This window comes from Pholcus phalangioides, unplaced genomic scaffold (assembly GCF_987345545.1).
Source record: "Pholcus phalangioides strain wild (caught in Gottingen) unplaced genomic scaffold, Ppha-v1.0 ptg000027l_1, whole genome shotgun sequence".
NCBI lineage: Eukaryota > Metazoa > Arthropoda > Arachnida > Araneae > Pholcidae > Pholcus > Pholcus phalangioides.
The window spans coordinates 8091121-8111452 of record NW_028301617.1 but is presented as its reverse complement, the minus strand read 5'-3'; the positions used below and the strand labels follow the sequence as shown (position 1 = coordinate 8111452).

At 39.4% G+C, this 20332-nt stretch overlaps 1 protein-coding gene across 1 annotated transcript in view; it reads right to left on the bottom strand.

The window, feature by feature from the left end:
* Window positions 1-20018, bottom strand: part of LOC149068341 (apolipophorins-like) — a 112754-nt gene extending 92736 nt beyond the window's left edge. The window contains exons 1-3 of the mRNA XM_089251851.1: window positions 19917-20018; window positions 9967-10023; window positions 5841-5992 (exon numbers count right to left, since the gene is read on the bottom strand). Of these exons, the coding sequence (XP_089107977.1) occupies window positions 5841-5992; window positions 9967-10023; window positions 19917-19983 (276 nt within the window). The 5' untranslated portion in view covers window positions 19984-20018. The remainder of the gene's footprint in view (window positions 1-5840; window positions 5993-9966; window positions 10024-19916) is intronic.
* Window positions 20019-20332: the final 314 nt, after the last annotated feature.

The window sequence follows — 20332 nt, the reverse complement described above, 5'->3', positions numbered from 1 at the left end:
AACACCAATGAATTTATAATCCCAATTTTTGTTTTCATTGAGACATCTTTGTCTTTCATTATTATATTAAGCTTTCTCATGGCTGTTTTACCCAGAACTACTCGTCTTTTTATTTCTTCTGTGAAAGATCCCTCTTTTACAATTCTTGATCCTGGGATATCAAATCTGTCCAAAATCTCAAAACTTTCGCCATCTAGTTGAAAACTGTGAATATCTGCTGTAGTCATGATCTTTGTTTTTTGGGGGTTTTTTGGGTATTTAGATAGAGTCCAAGCTTCTAACTTTCTGTTTTCACTCTTTATATAATGTTCTTCAGGTCCTCTTCAGATCCTGCCATCAGAGTTGCGTCATCAGCATATCTAAGGTCGTTGATCACTCTATACCTCCAATTTCAATACCTGCTTCCAATTCCTCTAAAATCTGATATACTCTCATTATAAATTCTACATAGAGAGTAAATAAGCTTGGGGGAAAGAATGCATCCTTGCCGAGCCCCTCCAGAAAACTACTGCCCCAAAAAATTCTGAATTTTTGCAGAAAAGTTTAGCAGATATGTGTTAGTAGAATAGACCTCGGATTTAGCAATCAACTAATGGGAAGTATTTTTTTAAAAAATGTTGAATTTTTAGATTTTTGAAATTTCAAACTTTAAAAATTCATAAAATTCTAACGAATGGTCAGATATATAAAAAAAAAAAAAAAAAAAAAAAAAAAAACGCCGAGGTCTATTCTATTAACACATATCGACTGCTGTGGTGGTCGAGTGGTTATAGTGACGGACTCGCGATGCGAGGATCCGGGTTCGAACCCCACAGTGGTGGTCGGCCGAAGTTGGTTTTCTGTGGTTCCCAACTTCAAGGCGCAAATGCGAGCCGATCTCCCCGTTAAAAAGTCTCGCCACAGAGAGCAACAGTCCTACAACGGTAAATCATTCAATCATAACACTTCACTCATAGTTAGAGAAACTGGTGGTAGATGGCAGCACTACACATTACAAGCATTACAGAGAAACACTAAAAACTTCACGTCAGGTTTCACTACACGTACACGCACATTCCCGCATGTACCGATTCGTTGGTGGTTCCGCGGGGGGGGTGGTGCATGTGTGGTGTAGCAGTAGTAGGGGGGGGGGTGCATGTGTGGTGTAGCAGTAGTAGGTAGAGCCTCCAAAAAATGGCTCGGGGATCCATGATGTTCTTAAGTCAGCCACCTCGTTGGGCAATTTGCCTGTTGTGGCGTTGTATTTGTAAACTTTTCTGAAAAAGTTTGGAATTTTCGGTGGTAGTAGTTTTCTGTAAATCTTACGGATGTGAGCTCAAAAACTGCAATCTGAGAAAATGGTGTTCAATGTGTTTTTTTCTAGTATACGTTCACACTACAATCCAGTATTTCTCTCTTTATTACCAAGGAACAAATTAACCGATTGACGCGAAATTTTTAGTATTTTATTTGCAATGGAATGAAATATTTTCTGAATTCATTTTTGAAAATTCGACTTTTTCAAGTCGAAAGAGTAGTGAGAAATCGTCCGGCAATACTGGGTACATCCTAAGAAAGTTGCGCAACGTAATGGTTTAAACGCTCGTATCTCAGGAAGTATTTAGAACACATCAGTGTTTTTTTATACCTAGAAAAGATCATTACACCACGAAATAAAGGAAAAGTTGATTTTGGCATTTTGCAAATGACAATCAAATCGAATCAAATTTCGAATTATCCAAAAACTTACGGAAGAAAAAATCGAATTAAACAAGCAATTTTAACAATAAATTGAACTGAAACCTCAAGGGGGAATTCCTAAAATTCGAATTATCCGGAAATTTGAATTAACCAAGTTCTCCTTTCCCAAGTCGAAAGAGTAGTAAGATCCCCCTTTCCGTCAAAAATACAAGAGCCCATAGCTTTTTTAACTGCTTTTTTTAACGGTTTATGCGGAAAGTTTAATGTAATCGCATTGTTGAGAGCTGTAAGCAATTATTAAGAAATAAAAAAAACACGTAAAATAAATTATCAATATATGGTACATACATAATCAGCATAATTCAGTACACAGGGTGTCCTGTAAGTGCTAACGCAGCCTTTATCGCATCAACCGTCTGTCATAGAGGTATGGTTTCAATGTAAAAAATGCTCAAACGACGTTGAAAAATTACCCTGTACCAGTTTTGAGAGTGAAAATACAGTGCGTCACAAAATAAAAAATTATAAATTTTTATACGGTCCCCCCTGTCCTCTAATAAGGGAAAAAGGCCCATAAGCCCACCGGTTTCCATTCGAGGATTTGTTAGTATGAGGGCTCTACAAGTGGAGAAGTTGGATACCCGTGTAGTCAGGCCAATGGAGCCCCTGTACGTGAAGGAGAATGAGTCTCGTGCGGACTGGCCACAGGGGCCCTGTACGTGAAGAAGACGGATAGCTGTGTAGCCAGGCCAGAAGGGCCCTACATGCAATGCAATGAATATCTGAGGACAAGGGCGTAGCGAGGTGGGGGGACTTGGGGGTCTGGTCCACCCCCGAAATGTGAGAAAATGACCGAAAAAAGGGAAAAAGATGGCCAAATCCATTGTTCTGTCACTTTGGTCCCCCCCCCCCCGAACGAAATTTCTGGCTACGCCCCTGTCTGAGGAACTGTTGAGAATTGACAATAACGAAACGGATGCGCCGTAAAGGCCAGTGTCGTGAAGCATTCAGATGTCTGCAAATATGTTTTGTGTGTAACTATTTATTGTTTTGACTTAGAATGAAGCTCCGGAAGGGGTGGGATGGTTCTGGGGGCGGGAGAATTAGGTCGTGGGGAGTGACGTGGGTTTTTGGGTAGTCGGGTGGCGGCTGTTGTGGGACTTGGCTGAGGATGTTTAGTTGGGGTTGGGGGCGCGAACGTCCTAGTGGTGCCGGGCGGAGATGCTGGGCTATTGTTGGGTTGGGAATGTGAAGGAGGCAGGGTGACGAGAGAGAATTGGTGAGGGGTGCCCTGGGGGGTTGGGTTGGCTTGGGGTGGCTTCGCTTGGCTGATACACCAGTAGGTTTTCCCGGTACGTCCGCGGTCTTATGACCACTGTGCTTAAATTGCAATAGCGATAGAGTCTGGACGTGCTCGGTTCATTCTGTATTCTGTCCTCTAACTTCCAATGCAATATTTTCCGAGTGCAATATCCGTAGTGCAATTGCAATTCAAAAAAACTGAGAAAAAGGATAGCATAGAGATGAGGGAAAGGGGCGTTGCTCGTTAGTTTTTCCTGTTCTTCGATAATCCTTTCTCCAATTTTTGAATTTAAATAACTTAGCGCTGCAGCGTTTCTCGATTTTCCAAGTCCAAGGACCAGTAAAATGTCTGAAACATGTTTACGGACCACTTGCGTCTCGTATTACGGGACATTCCTGTAATTTTGGATCTTCGATTCTTTTTTTGATACATTTTTCCCGCTTTTTCAAGTTTATTTGGATTTTCAATATTTGCATTTCAATATTACACTGTAAATGTTTACGTTCAAAAACTCACGGATCCTTTTCCTTATTTGTGCTGTCCTTTCCCAACTTTTCAATTCGAATGTCTTCGTGAATACGTATTGCAGTTATGAACATGGTACAGGGCAACAACTGTCTAACTGGAAGTTACAGGACAACGGGACCATATAAAAATTTAGATTTTTACATTTTGTCACATACTGTATTTTCACCCTCAAAACTGGTACAGGATAATTTCTGAACGCCTTTTGAGCATTTTTTAAATCGGAATCCTATCTGTACGACGGACGGTTGATGAGATGAAGGCCGCACCAGCACTTACACAACACCCTGTATAAATACCATAACTTGGAAATAGGAAAAGAAACGGGTATCAAATGTGGTGTTTGGTCAGAACACGATAACTTCAAAATCGCATTTTTGAGATACCGTCGAATCCCGTTATAACGAACTTTAAGCGACCGGAGGAATCACTTCGTTACATCGAAATTTCGTTATAAAGGAATTCCAGGTTACCTAGCATTGTTCCTATGTAAACTTATTTGGGGGGGGGGGATTAGAATAGTGTTGTCTTTAAAACGAGATTTTCGCTATAACGGTATTCGTTAAAACGGGATCCGGCTGTATAAGCAATTTCATTGTCATTTAAAAATCAAAAATAAAGAATACAAACAGATACAAATATCATACATCAGCATTACGTGTTTGTGCCTTTATCTCACTTCTAATTACAGTAAAACCTCGATAAGTCGTCACCTCATGTTATCGGAAACTTATGACGGCTTAAGCGGCGTGACGACTTAAACGAAACGCCGTCAGTTTAAGGTGCAATACTGTAAAAATCGTATATAAATGTAAAGTAATATAACATTTTTTTTTTTAATATGAATTAAATTTACAATATTAATAAAATTTATGGCTTGCAGAAGAAAAAATTGGCATTTTTACCCTTTTTCTGAGCTCTTATTACTTATTATAAACTGGTACACTTTGATTTATACTAGCAATTTTTAATTTAGACTAATCCCACTTTTCACTTGGGGGGGGGGGGGGGCAACAAGCACACGTTAGAAGACCTCAACTTTGCCAAAAATGTCTGGTTGGTTTTTCAACAAAGGTATTTTGTTTAAGGAAACTGACTACGTTCAAATGACGTTTTTTTCGAAAATTGTCGAAAATGATTTTATAAATTCATTTGGAGGAATGTTTTACACAGAATCCAAAACTATTTTATTCTTGCACATGCAATAAGTAGCAACAAAGTTATGGTTGATTTGAATCACCTGGAACAATGGTTTCGAAGTCAACAAACAATTTCCAAACGCGTTTTTTGAGGATTCATTTAAAACACAGTTTTTCGTTACTTTATTTCACGCGAAACCTAATTTCTCAAACACTATGCAAGATATTCTCATGAAATTATTCAACAGTGTTCCAGATAATGTTAGCTGTGCAATGAACTGGGATCTCTGCCATGTGTTTAGAATTCAATATTTTACAGCTGTTTGAATGAAAAAAAATTGAATTTTTTTGTGGAAATTCACGTATTGTTTCACGAAAACTGCCATATATCTCAGAGAATATCTTATGTATCTTAAAATTTTTAGTTCATTACACAGGCAACAGTCACAGAAACATACATGATAAAAATTATTCAAGTAAATTGTGTGGTTGTTAGTGTACAATGTTTGGCGTAAGTACTGAAAATGAGTCAATTTTGAGGACATAATTTAGAACACATCTCAAAACGTTTTAGAGGTATTTCAGAAATTTCACTGGATTTCTTTATTTCATACAGTACTTTTATTCAAACCCCCACTTGTTTTGTGAAAATCACTGTGTTTTCAAAGAAAGTGTCCCGCACGTAGTCAGTTGCCTTAAATTTGAAGCCCTAAATTGGTGGGGGGCCCATGCAGAAATCAGGTCTAGCTCGAACTGTATCAAAAACTTGAGGTCGGCAAATGAACTTCCCCAGCTAACTTTCGTTCTTTGAACTGTTTCGTTTTGGTACATAAGGCTTTTATGGCGACTTTTAAGCATATGACAATGCTATTAACAAGCTTCTTTTTTAAATTAATCTATTCCACTCTTTCACACTTTTTCCATACTGACGGGTTAACCGAAATTAGCGACGAGTAAACCAAGGTTTAATAACACTGTCGTCTATGAAAACTAGACGGGCTTGAAGAAAAAACAACGACTTAACGAGGTTTTACTGTAGTTATGGTTAGCAAGACTTACTTTTAGATCAAAAAGCCATTTTTTTTTTTTTTTGGAGATATCGTGTTCAGACTAAACACCACAGAATTGAACAAAAACTGTACATAGTCTTACTTTTCCACATTTAGTTGTAAAAAAATAGCTTAGTTTTTTACCTTTAAAGCCATTTCACACGCAGATAACCGTGTAATTTCTACTGTACATTCCAAGCTCGTAGACATCTTCTTTTCGCTACCTATTTCCAGAACATTCGCGGCTTCGAACGAATACACGTAAGTTTTTCCTTCAGTGTAATGGAATTTGGAATCTAATGAAATGAAAAAAAAAAATACATTATTATTACTTGTGATAGAAATATGGGAGTTAGGGGTAAGCAGTACAATTTTATTTCAAAAATTCCTATTTTCCTAAGACGAGAAAATTTCCGTTAGAGAGGGTGGTCACTCAAGTACTATTTCAGCAGATTAATAGAAATTTTTGATGTTAAATTTTTATGTTAATGGGTCATGATATATTATGGCTTCCATACTCATAAAAATTACAGTAGAATCCAAACTATCCGGCGTAATGTAGCGGAGGGGCGGGTCGGATAACAGAAAAGTCGGATAGGCCGGAGTTCCAAAAATGCTCACTTCCTACCTCCTCCATCAAAAACACTATTTTAATACCGAAAACCACTCCTATTTTGTGACTCCAGAGGTCAGTAATTTATACATAAATGTACATATTTGCGTATAAATATTCATGCGTAAATTATACATAATGTAAATGATTCGTAAGCATTCTACTATATATTTTAGATATTTATTACAGAAAAAGGAAGTCAAAGAATATAAATATTAATGCGAAAATTATGTAAATAGTTCTTATTTATCATTTCTTTCTTTTTTTTTGCCTGTAAATACAGTCGAATCCCGTTATAACGAACGCCAAGAGAGCGCAGGAATCACTTCGTTAAAACGAAATTTCGTTATAACGGTATTCGTTTAAACGGGATTCGACTGTAGTCCTTATCTTATGTAAAAATGAAAATTATAGCGCATTCCTCTGTAAACATCGCCAAATGTGCAACAAACTTGATGAAAATTGGCGAAAGCTCTGATAATTTGGTGACGTCATGGCGCCAAGAGACTAGGCCGGATATAAAAGGTGGTTGATGACGTAAGCATCATCCAAACGTCCCTTTCCCCCCTTGTCATTAAAAAGTCAGCAAATCGGAAACCCCCCCTCCCATCGATGCTGACGTAATACTTGAATGACCCCCCTTATCAGCTAATTAAAATATTTTGCAACAAATAAATACCCAAAAGCGCATTTTTTGGTGACACTAAGAACGTCGGTTTAGAAAAGATGACAACAGCAGCATAAATTCGATGCCACCTGATGATAATGTTCCATTCTCGATATAACGATATAGTTCCTAGTTTCTCTACAAAGATATTTTTCTCGGTCCGGTATCGTTATGTACATTGAGGTTTCACTGTATTTTATGCAGAACTTGAAAAATCCCAGAACATCCGATCAATTCCTCACAATCTCTATTACCAGTAACCTGTTTTTTTCTTGTAGCAGGTTATATATATTCATGTTCCTCATATTTCTTTTTTACTCCCCCCTCCCCCCCCCCCCCACCAGTGATGGTAGCCCCGTCAAGCAGACTTTCCCTTGAAAATTTCCCTTTTGACAAAATTTTTCCCTCGCATTCCGAAAATTGTGCTGCCATCTATCGGTGGAAATATGTAATCAAGTATTTTGCACTAGAAAAGGATTGTGTTTTTCATTTATACACTTTTTTCCACAAAAATTGTTTTGTTTGACGAACTCACAAAATTTCCCACCAACGCCAAGAAATTTCCCATATGAACCAATTTTGGCCAATTTTTCCCACGAATATGGGAAATTTCCCACGAGTTACCATCACTGCCCCCTTCACTGTTCTACTGAATCTACGCGCTGAAGAGTGAAGAAAGTATCCGCAAAGCCAAAACTTCCCACGTGTTCTACCTATTCAGTAAAGATCATAGGTTATTTGCCTTGTTCACCCTGTCACCCCGGGAGCAAATGTTTAAACTGCCTTATCAGCTAGCAACAACCTTAGCCTTTGTCACACATCTCCTATTTACAAATGTTTTCCAACCTGATAGTGTCACATTTGAACAGAAAATCCGAAAAGGTATTTATGATGATGCGTGAAGATTATAAGGTTACCCAAGGAGAACTATGAGCTCTGAGTGTATTGGGAAGGGAAAAAAAAGCACAAAAACTTGGTTTCTTTTTCAGCTCTTATCTATAAGGAAGTGGCCGCGGACAGGTTGGCTGTTGACCACATACAAAGGTGGCCGCGGAATAGTGGTTGTTTTTGTATTATGTCTATGGAGTATGACGTCAGCGGTCTCCGCCTTCACAGTGCTGGGACAACACCTTCTAGAGCAAGCTTTAGAAGGTATTGGCTGGGAACGGTGTCCCCCAACCTCTTTCGTCGGAAGATCACGTGACTCGGTGAAAACACACACAATCCCTTCCCCCCCCCCCCCGTTATTTTCTTATGACATCCACAGGAATTTGAAACAATAAATGAAAGAAATAATTTCAGAATCAATGAAAGAAATAATTCCAGCATTAATAGAAGAAATAATTTGAGAATCAAGGAAACAAATAATTCCAGAGCATTAATGAAAGAAATTAATCCAAAATTGATGAGATCAATTATTGCAGAACTAATGAAATAAATAATAAATAATAAAGGAAATAATTCCAGCATTAATGAAGGAAAATTCCAGAACTAATGAAAGAAAATTAAAGAAGGAAAATCCAGAATTAACGAAGGAAAATTCCAGCATTGATGAAAGAAATGATTCCAGTATTAATGAAAAATAAATAATTTAATTTTTTTTTCATATTTAGAAGAAGTTCTTCTCTATCCTTTTTTTTTTTATCTTTAAAACCCAATATTTAAAGACCGAACTGCACATTTCTATTGGCAAATTTCTGGGCACGAACTTTGTTTTCACCGAGTCACGTGATTTCCTTGCATTTGATTTCGCTGCCGTCGGCGGCGGCTGGATGCTCCCTACAGTAATATAAGCTCGATAGCTCGATGCATACACGTCGTGGCAAGTGTTTTTGTATCATAGTGAGGGAAACAAAAGTGATGGGAGGAGTGAATTTTCTTGTTGGGGAGGGGGAAACAACAGTTATCAGCTCGCAATCGGGGAAAAAAAATTCTTTTCGAAAATGGATGGCAATTTGCGAAGGATTCGCAATTTCAAGTGTGGTGGTTATAATGCGGATCAGGAAAATTTTAAGAACCGATTAAAGGGTTAAGCCAATGGCGGTTCTGCAGTTCAAGTCACAGAGAAGGACTTGTTTTTTTTTATAATGACGGCAGTTTTCCGTTGATGGCGAGAAATAATTACTGACCAAGAGACCATTTCTAAAACGAGAAAATTCCCGATTTCGACTTTAAACTTTTCTCACTCACATACTCGTGCATGCACGTCATAAAACACTAACATTAAGCGATCTTTTCTTTTCCGACCTCTTCTTTGAGCTTTAAAAGTAAGTTCGTAAGCCGCGTGATGGCATAGCTAGGAACCGGCATAAAGTTACATTCTGGTCTGGTAATTCAACAAGTTGCCCTTAATACTAATGCAAACGCTTCAAGAGTTTATCTTGTTGGGCATGATCATAGGATATGAGACTGGTTACGCACGACCAGAGCTGTCTTCAAGGCCAGATTAAGACATATGAAGGCTCTAAGCACTCGAGTGGGTTTGGTGCCCCATTCCCGTCTCACTTAACCTTAGCGCACTGCCATCTTAACCACTTAACGCATTGCCCCTACCCCATGAAAATTAGATCTGTTAAAATTTTCGAGAGTAAGTGTCCAAATCAGTAAGCAGGTATTTTTAAGTGGGAGGTGTGGGGAGCTTCAGAAAAATAACTCAGCCCTCTCCAGCACAGACCAACTCAGCCGAGTAAATGGCTAATATCCCTAGCGGGACAGAGCCAGGTCCCTGCCTGGTACTTTTTAGGTGGTGCCCATGCATCAAGACGACATAGCGCACTACTCACCCTTCCTGAATTCATGCTGGTTTTCCGACAATATACAATACCAATTCCATAGTTTTTTTTTGTTTTAAGATACTTCAAATTTTCTCACACTGGGTAGAGGCAGTGCATCAATGACATAACGTGAGACTTCTCAAAACAGTGAAATTCGCATTGAAAAAAAATTCTCAGTTTATATATATATTTAGTGTGCATTAAATATGTACTCACCACGAGAGCATTCAACTGGAAGACATGATCTCTCAGCTGCGCCATCTCCAACTGGTACTAAAAGAAAACAAAGTATGTTGTTTAATACAGGGTGGACAAAAAGTCCGTAAAAACTTTAAAAATTCATATAAACCGAAAAAATAACCGAAATAAAAAACGGTTTGCAGGGTTACTATTTAACATAGGTAGGTCACGGGTATTTTTTTTGACAGGAAAAAATTACTCAAAAGAAGCCGATAGGTGGCACTGGTACCAGCGACTTCGGTGGAAATATGCAAATGAGATGGTTGTAAGAATTAGCGCTCCTAATCCACAACCAGTTCACCGTTATGAACAGTGCATGAGGACCTGCTGCACTCTGCCGTTGCTGGATTTGCGACCCGCCTGCAATGTGTTATCCCCTGTGTGGTGGCGGTCATGTGGAACACATATTGCTGCAATAAATGATTTGGAGGCATTCTGTTCGTTATTCGCGTATCTTTTCTTTGGCTTGTGTACGTTAGTGCCGCCTATCGGCTGTTTTTGAGTTATTTTTTTCTCCTGTCTTAAAAAAATTTCCGTGACATAGCGATGCTAACCCTGCAAACCGTTTTTTATTTCAGTTATTTTTCCGGTTTTAATGAATTTTTAAAGTTTCTACGGACTTTTTGCCCACCCTGTATTTATTGCAATACGATCTGGCTATTTAACACTTGAATAGCAAAAGAAATAAAATTTCTTTTAATTGCACCGATTCTGAGAAACAAATTTAAATCTTATGAACCGACGTAGGTTATTCATCCATCGTAGGTGACTACGAGCGACAAACAAATCACGCGCAGTCGTTCGTATTCGCGAGACTGATTACAACGCGCAGAAAGTAATGAGAGAATGTCGTCCATTGTATATTGTATGCCCATCCTGAGTTGGCCTCTGACCTTGACGCGTGAAGGAAAGGTTCATTTTCCAAGGAGAGGAAACGGGTGGAAAAAAACTCGGTAAAATAGCGCAAAAGACGCTAACGGAAAACACCAACCTGCTCCTTTTCCCTGTGACCTTTTTACCGAAAGAAGATAAATAGAATCGCCCATCGTGACGTCTCATGACGTAGCCAGAGGCCAACTCAGCGCGGGTACACAATACCAACTTGAGTGACCGACTTCCGGTGTGACTACAGGTGTTAACCGCTTATATCCCTCTTTGGGACAGAGTGGGAGCCATGTTATGGTTTGGTGGTGGTGGTGGTGACTCCAGGTGATGAGTGACCGATTGCGACCGAATGGGATTTCAGTCGTGTAGCCACTTTCTCTTGAAGGTGCAAATGCGGTGGTTTATCTTATTTTTTCTATCTATTCGTGTGCCCCACTCCCCCCCCCCCCCCAATCTTCGGTCGAAATAATTTTCCAATCCATGCGGATATAGCCGTATGGCGATATATGACTGGAGTTGGTGTACGGTAAAGGAGGTGCTTCAGTCAAATAATTTAGAGGAATTTGAGGAGGATATAACATCACTAAGGGGAAACTAAAAAGAGAGAGAGCTACCGACTCATCAAAGTATGGCTTTAAAGAAAAGTGCCGTTCTTTCCATGAGTAGGCACGTTTCACCAGGCGTATCTTCCGGGTATTAAGTTTAATTTTGGGAATGAACGTAGCAGTAAATCATGTTTTGCATGTCATTGCACATGTTTTGTGCAATTTGAATTGTTTGTGCCCAATGGTGTATTTACGGGGAAGGCTAAGCGATCTATAGCCCAGGGCGGCAAGTTTGAGGAATAAGTGGCACGAGTAAACCAGTAGAATGGGAGATGGCCAGCAAAATTTGTGTAAAACTAAGAAAAATCCGTCTCTGCCCAGACAGAAAAGCACTAGGTTACACCAAAAGAGTTACTTAGAGAGTTCGCAAGCACGTGAGTGATCAAAACAGTGACTTAGAGCGTGAGTTAGAGAAGGCGAATGTCCAAAAGAGTGACATAAGAGCGAGAGAGAGAGATCAGGTCAGTGAGTGACCTAGTTCGTGTGCAAGCATGTGGATGACCAAAAGAATAACCGAGAGCAGCAGTTCTCGACCGGTGCTCTGCGGATCCCTTGGATCCCCGTGTGTACTTCCCAGTGGCTCCGCAGCCACTCAAAGAAAATGGAATAAATCAGTAAATTTGAAAAAAAAAGATGGGGGGGGGGTGCTACGGTGCTCGCCATAAAATTATATACTTTGAAAGCGATCCATGAGTCAATGAAGATTGAGAACCGCTGACATAGAGCATGTGTAAACTTGCAAATGATCAAAAGAGTGACCTATAAAGCAAGGAACCATGTCAGTGAGTAACCCAATGAGTCACCTAGAGCGTGTGCAAGTATATGAGTGACCAAAAGACCGTGCAAGCATGTGAGTGAACAAAACAGTGTGTAACATGTGAATAACTAATAGAATGACTAAGGAGTGTGAGCGATCAAAAAACAGTGAGGCATGCGAGTGGCCAAAATAGCGTGGCATGCGAATGATCAAAACATTGTGCAAGCATTTGAGTGACCAAAGTCAGTGTGCAAGCATTCGGGTGACCAAAACAGTTTCCCAACATTTGAGTCATCAAACCAGTGTGCAAGCATGTGAGTGATCAAACCAGTGTGCAAGCATGTGAGTGATCAAAACAGTGTGCAAGCGTTTGAGTGATGAAAACAGTTTCCCAGCATTTGAGTGACCAAAACAGTGTGCAAGCATGTGAGTGATCAAAACAGTGTGCAAGCATTTGAGTGATGAAAACAGTTTCCCAGCATTTGAGTGACCAAAACAGTTTCCCAGCATTTGAGTGACCAAAACAGTGCGCAAGCATGGGGGTGACGAAAGCAGTGTGCAAGCCTTTGAGTGACGAAAGCAGTGTGCAAGCCTTTGAGTGACCAAAACAATACAGTTTCCCAGCATTTGAGTAACCAAAACAGTGTGCAAGCATTTGAGTGACCAAACCGTGTGCAAGCATGTGAGTGACCAAAACAGTGCGCAAGCATGGGAGTGACGAAAGAGAGTATGTGAGCATGGGAGTGTCTAAAAGAGGGACTTACAGGGAATTCGAAAAAAGATTAGTCAAGAGACTAGAATGGGGGAAGGGCGGCAAAATTCGTGTAGTCCACAGGCGGCAAAACAATAAATGCGCCTCTGTTTGTGCCCTCTTAATTTTTCACCTGCTTGAGTAGGTCAGTTCCCAAGGCCGTCATTTCAACTTTTTCCGGGGGGGGGGGGCAGAGCACATGTACTCAATGTATGTATATATATATTTGTATATATATACCATTTTTAGTGTATTTTCAAAAGCCAGCCCCCCCCCCTAAATAACGGGCCAATCGACCCCATCTGTAGTTGCGGACTGCCCCATTTTACCTTTTCTGTGGGAACTATGTCCAAATTATATAACTTTCTTTAGTAACGCGCAATACTGGGTACGGTTGGCTAAAAGCAATTTCGTGTTATTGTCAAGGGGCAAAGGAAGCAGCAAGAAGAAACACCAGCTGATCTTTTATTAAAAGGGCGAAGGTGGCTGTAGTCGAAGCTTTGAGTCGAAGGTGGCTTTAGGGGTTTGAATGAGTGGCTGACTGGAATGGATCTTTATCGGAGGTGACGGGCGACGAATAGCACCCTTTTTCACTCCTTATTAGTACTACTAAACCAGACGTGCACCTCGTCCATATTCCTCTGCGGAACCTCTAACGAATTGGTACATGTTGGAATGTGCGTGTACGTGTAGTGAGAAACTTGGCGTGAAGTTTGTTCTGTGTAATGCTTGTTGTGTGTAGTGCTGCCATCTGCCAACAGTTTTTCTAACTATGAGTGAAGTGTAATGATTGGTACTGCACTGTGCGTGCTGGGATCTCCGTAAAGGAAAAATTTAGTAAAAGTCCTGAAAGAAAAATTTCGCACCGCAGTGCTATCTTCAGTCAGTGCAGTCTTCGTATCGCTTTTACGAAAAGTTTGTAATTTTGAACTTGCCATTTCGATGAAGCGGAACCTGGATATCGTTCGGGAAAAACCGTTAACAATGCCTGGACGGGCCCGTTAGTAACTTTAGTCTTGTTAGTTGGGAGGCAAAGGGGTAAATAAAAAGTCCTTGGTTCTCGAGTTTTTCATGAGAAGAAGTAGAGCTAAAAATAGCCAAGAGAGTCCAAATGGCGAAGCGCCATTGGACGAAACTGTCCCTGCTTCCGTATTGGCCGAGAGCGCGTTCAAAGCCGTTGAAATGTTGTCGAGAGAGGAAAAAATTACAGAAATAAAAAGAAAATCACACACAAAAGTCCAGAAGTTGAAAGAAAAAACGAGAAGAAAAAGAAAGATTTTAAAATTTTTTGACATTTTTGAGATTTCTTTGGGGTTTTTTTTTGAAATTTTTGGCAGAATTAGTTACGTTTTAGTTAAAAATAATCAGAAATGTTAGTTTGTACAAAAAAACACAAAAGAAAAGCGATATTTCGTCGATCATCAGGATGTCAGTGTTTCACGCGTGTGATAAGTGGTAGAACCTGCGATGATAACTACATGTTTTTTTTTGGGGGGTGGGGGGGTAATTGCGGCCACAACGCACACCTTGTTGCGAACACCATAACGCTACCATATTGATTGAAGTGAAACGTGCACACTGGTTAATATATTTAACTATTTAAATATACGATGTGGTTTAATAATTTACTATTTAATATAAGGATGATGAGTACAACAATAATTTCAAATTAGACGGAACATTGTTTGCGTATTTCGAAGGCGGCATTGTGCGCCGTAGTCGAAGTGTACGACTCACACGCATACTCACACAGTAGTTAACGAGATAAGTGGAAACGGATTTTTTTTTCCTTATTCCCCTATTCGCCAGACGGTACCAGGCGATAAGAGACGGTGCCATCTCTTATCGGTTTGATCAACTTGATTGTTGTCTCTGTAGTACTCCCCGACCGTTTGTGCGGAGTAGCAAGCATACCACTTCACCGCCAGTGACTTTAGTCACGATTGGTATCGATTAGGAAATCGAACTTTTCTCCCACTCGGAGTTATATTTCCGGTGGTCGTCGTCGCAGTTTGAGAGATTCCTGGCTTGACAACATTTTTTTTGCAGCAAAAATGCTGGCTTCAGTTGATCTATAGACACCGTTTCGTGTTTTCCTTTGATTATGAGCACGAAGTACTTTGACGTCTGTCGAATTACCTCGAATGGGTCATTGTATGTACTCTGTAGTGGAGGCTTCACGGCATCTCTGGGAATAAACGAGCGAGAAACTGACTAGGAAAGGGTCCGAAAGTGTCATCCTCAGATGATACTAGACCATCAATTTTATTCATTAAAATATCCACAATAGTATAAAAATATCCGGCGGAATTATTATGAGCCACTGAAAAAAAAATTGTAAATATTAATATTTTGAACGACCAATATTTAGACCAAGAATGAAGTTAAAAACCCCGCAAACCCCCCCCCCCCTTACAGTAACGTCATTCAAACAACGCAAGATACAGTACAGACTATGAAAGGAGGAAAAAAAAAGAGAGAGAAATAACTAGAGAGAGATTCTAGGGGAAAAAAGCTGGAGGAAAGAACGAGAAGTCGCTTCTGAGGAAAGAGAGAAAAAAAGGGTTTTTTATAGATAATCGTCAAGAGGCTGCTTCACCAAACCTGGCCATATCGCTATATTGCAATTTACTGCCATTAGTGAGATGGGTTGGAATTGAAGGCGCTGTCTATCGGTGGTCGCCTCGAGTGCGGTAGGGAAAATATCTTATCTATATCCTCCCTTGGGTTCGAACCCGGGACGCTGACGACGACCTTCACGATGGTAGACGAGCATCTTACCACCATGCCACTCGGGCGTCAAGAGGCACGAGAGGTGATGAGTAGCCAGTTACTACGAAGGTTTCGGCAGCTGGCTGATGCAAAGACAAAAATCCAGGAAAGGAAATCCAGCTGGCTTTGCGGGGAATCGAATCCAGGAGTCAGGTCTGGCTGTCCATGTTCGGCCCCGTTCAGCGCACACGAGCTCTAAGGATAGAAGATTCGTTGGCTTTGTAGTCTAGTGCAGTGGTACGCAAACTTTTCGAATTGCGACGCCCGATTGACCAAAAAAATTTATCGGCGACTCCTACATAGGCTGATCATATGACCGGTTTTCTGGGAGATTCCGATTTTTTGCCAGTAAACGTTCTGTCCCGAAAGCCCTTTTCGGAACGCTTGTTTCGATTTTGAACACATTCCAAAAACATTCCGTTTTTTTTAAATGTCATATAAATATTTACTTTGTTTTTTGATGTACTTGGTGTCCCTTATGCAAGATGGAAGTGTAGCGAGGTGTATGGTCCTTGATTTTCGTATACAGGGTGATTAAGAAAGAATCGTTCGATTTAAAAATGATTCTACACTTGAAATCGACCATTAAAAAAATTGTTCATAAAACGTAGACACGTTTCGCCCCGTATATTCACCAATCATTCTATTCTGTGTTTCTAATTTTTAAGAAATATAGCATTTTGAAATCGGTTGATTCTCTCTAAAGTCATCCTGTAAAAGCAATAACTTGGTATCGTCCACTGCATGCCAGAAGAACGAATGTACAAATTTTCCTTTTTTTATCTGCTGTTTGGATTACCTTGTTTTGCTATCTAAGTTGCTCCCGAAACGTGTATACGTTTCCCTATTGAAACACACGTTACAAAAAGCATTTTAGGAAAATAACTTCCATAGAGTGGCATGGGTATAGTATGGCATTCAAACGTCATTTCCACCGTTCTTTTTTTGCAAGAACATTGCACATTCGTGATTCTGGCGTGATGGAGCCGATATATTGATTATCGTGCAAGTAGAATTTGATCATGCGCACCAGTTTATTGGGGAGACGGGAGGGGGCCCCCCAAACAGCCTGGGCCCTCAGGTTCCAGTACCTATGTCCAACATATTGTAGACAAGGTGAACTTCTATCAGTATTCATAGTAATCGAATTTACGACTCACAAATGAGAACAGTTTCGAATTCAAAAAGAGTGACGAGATGAACATTCGAATACAAGACGTCAGCTGAATAATATTTTTTGGAAGGTGAGGGAAATGCTCGTGGCCCGTAAAAACAGGAAGAATTGTCTGCGTGTTAATATATTCGTAGAGTGGCACGCGCATCGAAAATAATCTTAATTGTGGCACGGCTTGGAAAAACGTTGGCTACACCACTGGATTTATAGGAAAGAAGGTTCCACTCCCCAAGTATCCCCAACAGAGAAGGGGCAATTCCTACTCTTCATTTCTTTCCCTACAAGGGAAAAATGGCGTCAAGCGGGTGCTAGAACTCCCAGTGCTACCGCAATATTGCACATGTACAACAGGGCTATATAATGTCAGTTAATATTTCTGGGGGGATATTATTGCATTGTGAGTTTTCTACGTACCAAAGTTGTTAATTAACACTGGAATTTTTCTGCATATCAAAGTTGTTAATTAACTTTGTATACCAGAGGGCAATGTGTTTAGGCTTTTTATATTTTTATAGTTCATATTAATTTTTTCCCCCTCTGTTTCCTTTGAGCTTTCATTTATGATCATTTTGTGAATGATTTTAAAGCACAATCAGCCATAAGTTCCATCATTCATCGAGGCAAGTTGAACCCTTCGCCGACTAAAAATGAAATTAGTCTTTTTGAAATTAGTCACAACAACATGGCAAATTTGCCTTTTTGTACTAATTTGTCAGGTTGTTGTCACAAAAAAAAGTTAACTTTCCCGACGTACCTATGCACAGTGTGGGCAAAAAGTTCGTAGAAACTTTAAAAATGAATAAAAACCGAAATAAAAAATGGTTTGCAGGGTTAGCATCGCTAGGTCACGGGAATTTCTTTTAAGAAACGAAGAAAAAAAACCTAAAAAACAGCCGATAGGTGGCGCTGACGTACACAAGTCAAAGAAAAGATACGCAAAAAACGAACAGAATGCCTGCAAATCGTTTATTACAGCAATATGTGTTCCACATGACAATCACAATAGGGGATAATACCTTGCAGGCGAGTCGCAAATCCAGCAACGGCAGAGTGCAGCAGGTCCACATACACGGTTTACAACGGTGAACTGCTTGTGGATTAGGAGTGCGAGTTCTTATACCCGTCTCATTTGCATATTTCCACCGAAGTTGCTCGTACCAGCGCCACCTATCGGCTTTTTTTCAGTTACTTTTTCCCCCCTGCCTTAAAAAAAACTCCCGTGACCCAGCGATGCTAACCCTCGAGGTACATGTGTGGTATAGTAGAAGTAGTAGTAGTAGTAGCAGCGATGCTAACCCTGCAAACCGTTTTTTATTTCGGTCATTTTTCCTGTTCTTATTCATTTTTAAAGTTTCTACGGACTTTTTGCCCACCCTATATTTTGTAGTAATAGAAAATATGCGGTTACATTTACATCTTATCTCATTTTCTCAGTAATTTTATATTATCTGATAAAGATAAAACAAAAGTTTTAAAATGAATTATAAAAATATGTTGCTTTTTTTTCAATCTTTTAGATACACGTATAGTGATTCATATCAACTCATATGTTAGAAATATTGTCTCAACTCGATGAGTTAGAAGAGAAATATTCATCCTGAATAATTTGAAACTATAGTCGAGTCCGGATGCAAAGTAATGAAGTCACGCGGGAACGTGAGAAACATGCGAAGTATGCGATATTCGTTACAACTGATATACACGATAAATACCAGAGCTTAATTAGAGCAGGGGGTTCTTAACCCTTTTCAGCCGCGACCCAAAATCGACAACATGATCAACTTAGCGACCCATAGATCTATTTTTAATTTAAAACTTCTTGTTAAATATTTCTGATTAACTACATTTTTATTTTACTAAATTAGTCAAACAAGTTCATGGTGTTTCAATAGGTTGGCCAACAGGGCCTGAGCCCAGGGCCCGAATGAATCGTAGGAGCCCTCAAATTTTCGAAAGCTTCCACTTATTCTGAAACTATTTTTTTCATGAATTCTGAATTTTTATTCATTCTGGAACTATTTTTTTTCATTGATTTCACAAAAAATTTTCATTGATTTTAGAATATTTTTCCATTAATTTCAAAACAGTTTTCCATTTATTTTAGAATAATTTTTCATTAATTCCGTACACGTGTTGTTATTTCATCAATTTCAAATTCTTAGGAAGCCCCCAAAAATGCATAGGTTCCGGCCCAGGCCACTAAAACGTAAAGCGTTAAGACACCGCTGAAACCAGTGGTGCAACAAATGAATTTATATTCGGATCGTAAGTGGACTCGCATCATCGTACGACACATCTCAGAAGCTCCTGCGACCCAAGTTTTGTTCCCTACCCATAGGTCAAGAACTCCCGAAATTAGAGGAATCCACTTGAAGCGACGTTTCTCAACCTGTGCTCCACACACTAAAGATGGTTCTAAGACATACTTGAAAATTTAATTATAATTGAAATGCAAATTATTCAAGTGGGTCATAAATGTTAACTATATTCACATAAGTTTGAATAAAATATTCGACCAATATACGGTAAGTCAGTAGTTCTCAAAGTGTGCGTCGAAAGTCTTATGTCAGAGGAAAGCCGTCGATATTGGAATATGCCTGTTCAGTGCTTTGGTGCGATTCTTTATTAGGCAATTAACACACCCATAGCCTTTCTCGGAACACTACATTTGTACTACATAATCAGACTGTTTCAGAAAGAGAATTTATGATTTTATGGAAGTTAACCCTATAAAGAAAATTTCCATTCCTGCAAAAAACTTCGTTATATCCGACATTCATAAATGCAACAATTCGTTGTAAGCGATATTTCTAACACTAACGGTACTGCAGTTTCATTGGGATTAACAAGCAATTCTTTATAACTGATACTTCGTAGTATCCGGTTCCGTTACAAGCCGGCTCGAGTGTACAAATTCACTTTTTAGTTCAAAATATTTCATTTTCTTATACGAGATTTTCACGATAGTTCCAAAATACTTACTTGCCGAATGCAATGTGAAAAGTGTCGAAGCACAAAAAAACAAAATTATTAAAAGTTTTAGTCTCATTTTCGTATGAGATGCAAAGCGTTTGCCGTCAAAAATACACTAGATATATATGTGTATGACCTCACTGACCCTCTGAAATCTCGGTCAGCGGAATCAACCTTTGGACATGTGTAACGTTAGGAAGAGGGGACCGATGAAGGAAGATCTACTGATTACATATTTACTTTTCCAATTTTCTGTATCAGATTTCTTTTATGGACGATCTATGCGGAAGCATTTAAGAATCTTGAAACCACGTATAAGCACGTACTCGAAAGAAGAAGGAGGGAAAAAAATTGAAGAAATTTTTTTTTTTTCTTCAATGAATTTTGTTATTTCATCTGGAAGAAATTTTCAAATCAGGTCAAAA